Source organism: Apaloderma vittatum, unplaced genomic scaffold (assembly GCF_000703405.1).
Source record: "Apaloderma vittatum isolate BGI_N311 unplaced genomic scaffold, ASM70340v1 scaffold7297, whole genome shotgun sequence".
Taxonomy (NCBI): Eukaryota; Metazoa; Chordata; class Aves; order Trogoniformes; family Trogonidae; genus Apaloderma; species Apaloderma vittatum.
The window spans coordinates 26,976-31,923 of NW_009724457.1; the positions used below are offsets into that span (position 1 = coordinate 26,976).

General features: G+C 50.7%; 1 protein-coding gene across 1 annotated transcript in view; it reads left to right on the forward strand.

The window, feature by feature from the left end:
* The first annotated feature begins 4,845 nt into the window (after positions 1 to 4,845).
* Positions 4,846 to 4,948, forward strand: part of ZNF185 (zinc finger protein 185 (LIM domain)) — a 20,249-nt gene continuing 20,146 nt past the window's right edge. Inside the window, 1 exon segment of the mRNA XM_009872494.1 lies at positions 4,846 to 4,871. Within this exon segment, the coding sequence (XP_009870796.1) occupies positions 4,846 to 4,871 (26 nt within the window).

The following is a 4,948-nucleotide window of genomic DNA, read 5'->3' on the forward strand; positions in this document are numbered from 1 at the left end:
AGCTTTGTCCTGGAAGAGGACAGACTTTAATCAGGAAAAGAGAGCACCCTGCGCACCCCTGCGTGGCAGTCAGCAAGGCAGCGCTGATCTGACTCTGCCTCGCTCAGATAACGGAGCCACGTGGCTCCTCGATGCGCAGGTCCCAGCTTTCTGTGATTTCTTTTTAACCCAGAATTGCCAGATTACAGGTCTGCCAGCTGTGCTTCTCCAGACCACAGCCGTATCTCCCGCCTTTAGTATAACAATATCCAAGTATTTAGAGGCTCTTCACGGACACCCAGGACAATGCCACAGTTTTAACTCCTCTCTAAGCAGCAGCAGCAGGGTCAATTAAATTTGTGTGGGAAGGGGGCTCTGGGAAGGATAAGAAAAGAGGTGTCTGTCTGCTCGTGGCGAAAGCTGGATTAATGCTTGGGAGTGTTTGCAAAAGGCACAAGGGAGCCTGGGGGTACCTGCAGAGAGCTTGTTCGCGATCTCAGTGCAAACGGGCTGGGGAGTGGACGTGCAGGAGGTACGTCTTCAGCCGGGACGAGCCAAAGGAGAGGGCTTTGCCGAGGCGTTCCTTATGGGTGTGCAGCTTCATGGCCATGCTGCAGGGACAAGCCCACCAGCAGATAATAACAACCTAATTTTAGATTCACGGGCTCCCAGACAGGGTTGGGTGTTTTTATTAACAGTCACTTAAGAATCCAGGTTCGTCGGAGAGCTCTGGCAAGGAGAGAATGGAGGGTTGTAAAAGCTGGAAGTTGCCCTTGATTTTCACTGCTGAAACAAAGACTCATCCTCCAGCTTGAGTGAAAAATGAAAAGAAGCAGATCTGGTGAATGTAATCAGGTGCTGAACTAACTCTTTGTTTCTCAGACAGGCAGTGGGACGTTCTCTCTGCTGTAATTTGGGGCAATAACAGCTAGTTCTGACAACTGAAATTTAAGAGCCCTCCTGTTGTACTCCCAGCTGACAAAACCACCAAGGCTCACTCAAGCGGCCTCAGCTGCTCCGAGGTCCGTAGGCTCCAGGTGGGGTGTCCCACCTGAGTGGCTCCGGGCTCCTTTGCTAAGGTCTCCTCCACCACTCTCCTCCCAGACGTGGAAGGACACATCTGTCAAGGCCCATCTGAAGACTTACTGGTGCAGAGAACACACCCATTTGATTTTTTTCCGGTCCTTGATGCTGAAGGTACACAGCACAGGGAGAAGTCACAGCTCCAGTATTTACACCGCAGTGTCCCCGTCCTCCAGGCTCTGTGATGCTGTTGTGGTGTACTCTGCTCCTTTTAAATATCACAACTACTGATCTGCTTTTCTCCTTTTTCATTTCTTCCAGGCGCTTGTCTTTAAACAGTAACTGAAGGAAGGTGCTTCTGAGAACCATGATGTCCCTGGGTGTCAGTAAAGGTAATTCCTTTCCCTGTCCTCATCTGGGAGCTGCTCCAACCTGCAGCTCCAAAACTTCAGTGTCCATAATGATATAGAGAGTGTTTCCCCCTTCCCCAGCCTCCCATCTCCTTCCCTGCCTGCTCTCAGTAGTTTTGGCTTTAATATTCCTCCCCACTAACCTGTGCTTTGTTTCCACCCTATGTTTTTTCCGCTAGGAGGACTCAACAACTCCTGATCCATAAGCTTCTGCAGTTTCCTACTTTTTAATTTTATGTGTTAATTGCCTTTGCTGACTTTCTCAACCAGAGAATGTAGTTGTGGTTCATTGCCTGAGCAGAGACAAGGAGCAGGATGGGGATGGTGGCAGAGCTGCTGCTGGACAGCCAAAGAGAGAGACCATAGGGGATAGGACATTTCCAGATTTGCCAGAAGGGAGACATGGCTTGAGAGTATGTTTTTGAAACTGAGCTTTATAATGGAAACGTGGAAATGAGGAACCAAAGGTCGTGCCTTCTCCAGAGACAGCTGACAGCTGGGTGCTTGTATTTTATGGCTAATCCCCCACTCCTGGCTCAGCTTCGTGCTCCAGACATATCATCCTCTCCCACAAACCAAAAAAGCCTTATGCTGTGCTGGGAAGTGCCAGAGGAAGCTCACTGCTTTGTAAATATGTGATTAGACCACCCACTGAATGTCTTTGGTCTTCCTGAGAGAGAATAACTCTTTAAACAGTCCTCTGAAAGGAGAGGAAAAGTGATATGAATTGCTGGAGAGGAGGTGATGCATCGGGGTGAATTGAGCCTGGAGTTGGCGTGACAACTTGTTTCCATCTTTCACCAGAAGTGGCAAAAGACTCATTGGGTGTTTGAATCCCTGCCTGAAAGGAGACTTATGCTCTGAGATCCACCCCAGCTCACCTGCTGGTGCTGCCAGTTCTTGTCCTTTCTCAACAACCCTTCTCCTCTCTCCTTCCTTTCCCTCTGCCTCTCCCAGGAGGTGTCATCCCACCCACGGATGAGGACCGCAGGAGGATCATTAAGCAGATGAAGGTTCGCACCACCCTGAAAGGAGATAAGAGCTGGATCCACCACCATAACTCGGACTCTGAGGATGAGAAGAAGAGCAGCCCGCTGTAAGTGTGGCTACCAAGAAATGCTGCTTTTTGCCCTTCCCTTTCCCTCGTCATCCTCCCACGAGTGCTCTGTTCTCTGCCCTGCAGGGGCAGCACACGTGGTGCTGGCATGTTTTGGTGTCAGAAAATGACCCCGCCAAATGGAAGTGGTGCTCCTGTTTATTCTTGATAAACACAGGCTGAGGAGAAGCTCACAGAAGTGGTCTTTGCTGGGGGCTGGGAATCCAGCAGAACAGGCAGATTTGAAGTCTCAGGAGAGCTCTGGAGCTTTTTGAAAGCAGATTGTGTTTCATGATCTCCTGTGACAAACGAAGGGGCAGACCTTGATGGGAGGGAGTTTAAGTGAGGAAGCAGCCAGGCCGGCAGCTCGCAGGGCTGTGACACGCAGCCACCCCTGTTCCAGGCAGCACCATGATCTGCACCAGCTTCTCATTAATTAGAAACAAAACCAAGCCCAGATTGGTTTTCTCTTAGCAGCTCTGCGAAAGCATCACCACCGTGTCCAGCAAGGCAGCTCAGCAAGGTCAGAAGTTACTTATGTCATTGTCTTTTCTCTTGGCTCAGGTCTGGACGGGCCGGTGGAGGATCCCCAGCCGCAACACCTATTGCTCCCCAGAGCAACAGGTAATTCTGGGGACCTGTCCTGTGCTTCCCTTTTGTGTGATCTCATGGGAGTGGGTACAGGCTTCCCGTGGTTCTTCACAAATGTCTGCTCTTTCTTCACCTCCTCATACCCACTTCCTGCTGCCATCCTGTTGAAAAATACAGTCCGTGAGGAGATCCTGCCTTGTTCGGTGTAATGTCTTACAAACTGTCGCCTCACAGAGAGCGCAGCTTATCTCCTGCGAAACCCAGATGGCTGAGTGGATGGATCGGTGTCATTAATGCAGATGAATGGATGCCTTCAAACCCATGATCCCACAAGATCACCTCAGAGCAATCAAAGCTCTGTGTGGGAGCTTAATTTGCTTCAGGGCCAGAGCACGAGGGCTCTTCAGGAACCCAGGAGCCTGTAGGACTAGTGTCCTAAAACACAAAACTCTTGGAAAGGGCTTAGTCACATGAGAGCTCTTTGCTAGTGCCAGTTCTGGGAGAGCATTGCCCTCTCCCAGAAGCAGTTTTTTGACTTGACAGCATGTGCACATTTCCCTTTAATACTAGTGCTGCTGCTGCTGCTGCTGCTGCTGTTTTTCCTCATGTTTGATTCACTAATGTCTGCCCTTTGCACAGGTCTCCTGCCTCCAAGCCTCAGTCCGGTTACCTCATCAGGTTGGTACAGGGTGGGCACATGTCTGGGCTGTAGGAGATCGGGAGCAACATCTTTATCTATTGGGTTCTCTGTGGGTCAGGAACATCACAGTGCTCAGGGAGCACCTTGGTGAAGAGGTAGTCCTGAGTATTTTGTTTACCAGGTAGTTTGATGATGTTACCGGTCAATCAGAGCTGCTCCATGTGATACAGTGATCAGGAAAATGTTCCACGTTCGGGAGATCAGCACAGTGGGGCTTGTGTGCCTCAGCTTCCCCTGGCACACGGGCTGCTGCCCACGGAGATTCTGATGCCATCACCCTAACCAGACTGGCAAGTCCTGGGAAGCCATCCCCAAGCCTGCGTGTGAGCTGGTTTCGCTGTGTTGTCTAAGGGGGTAGGAAGGTGGGACTGTTCTCAGGACGACTCTCCCAAGGAAGGACCTTCTAATTCTTGGTGTCCTGAGCCTGCGCTTTCCTCCTGACAGGACACACTCTTAGGCCAAAGAGTGGCTCCAAGTCTCCTCATTTTAATTCCAAACTCTGTCCTGCAAAAAAATTAACATGTCTCTCTTCTCCCCAGAGGAGTGTTCACAAAAACCATCGATAAGACCTCTTCCATGCCAGATTCTTCATCTTCTAATGAAACACAAAAAAGGTACTTGTGCATCTTCCTCTTCATCATGAGAATGAGCCTTTCAGTATTGCATATGTTTCTCACTTTGGCCAGAGCTCGTGGGCTTCCACTGAGCTTCGCTAAGTCCCTACTAAGTGCTGGAAAACGTGGCTGTTCACTTGACAGCTGTGCTCAGCAGGCAGAGGAAAAAGAGAAGGCATCAAACTCCGTATTTTCCAAAGCATGGGGTGGCAGTTGGCTGTGAAAATGCTCTCATGGGTTTGGGTTTAATTTGACAAATAGCTGTGAGTCAGGGACAAATCACAGGGAATCCTTCCCAAGCTGTAACGCTTCGTTTTGATGTTCGCACGGGTGGTGAAGGGGAGGGCTCAGGAGGGTCCCGTTAACAGGTGTGATTTCTGCAGCACCGCCGCGAGGGGCCACAGCCAGAGCCGTCCTTCCTCTGGCTACAGGATGACCACCGAGGACTACAAGAAACTGTGAGTGTGCGGAGGGGAGCAGAGCGTTCTGGTGCTGCGTGGGCTCGGCGGCCCCTGAGCCGGAGGGGGAGGCTGCC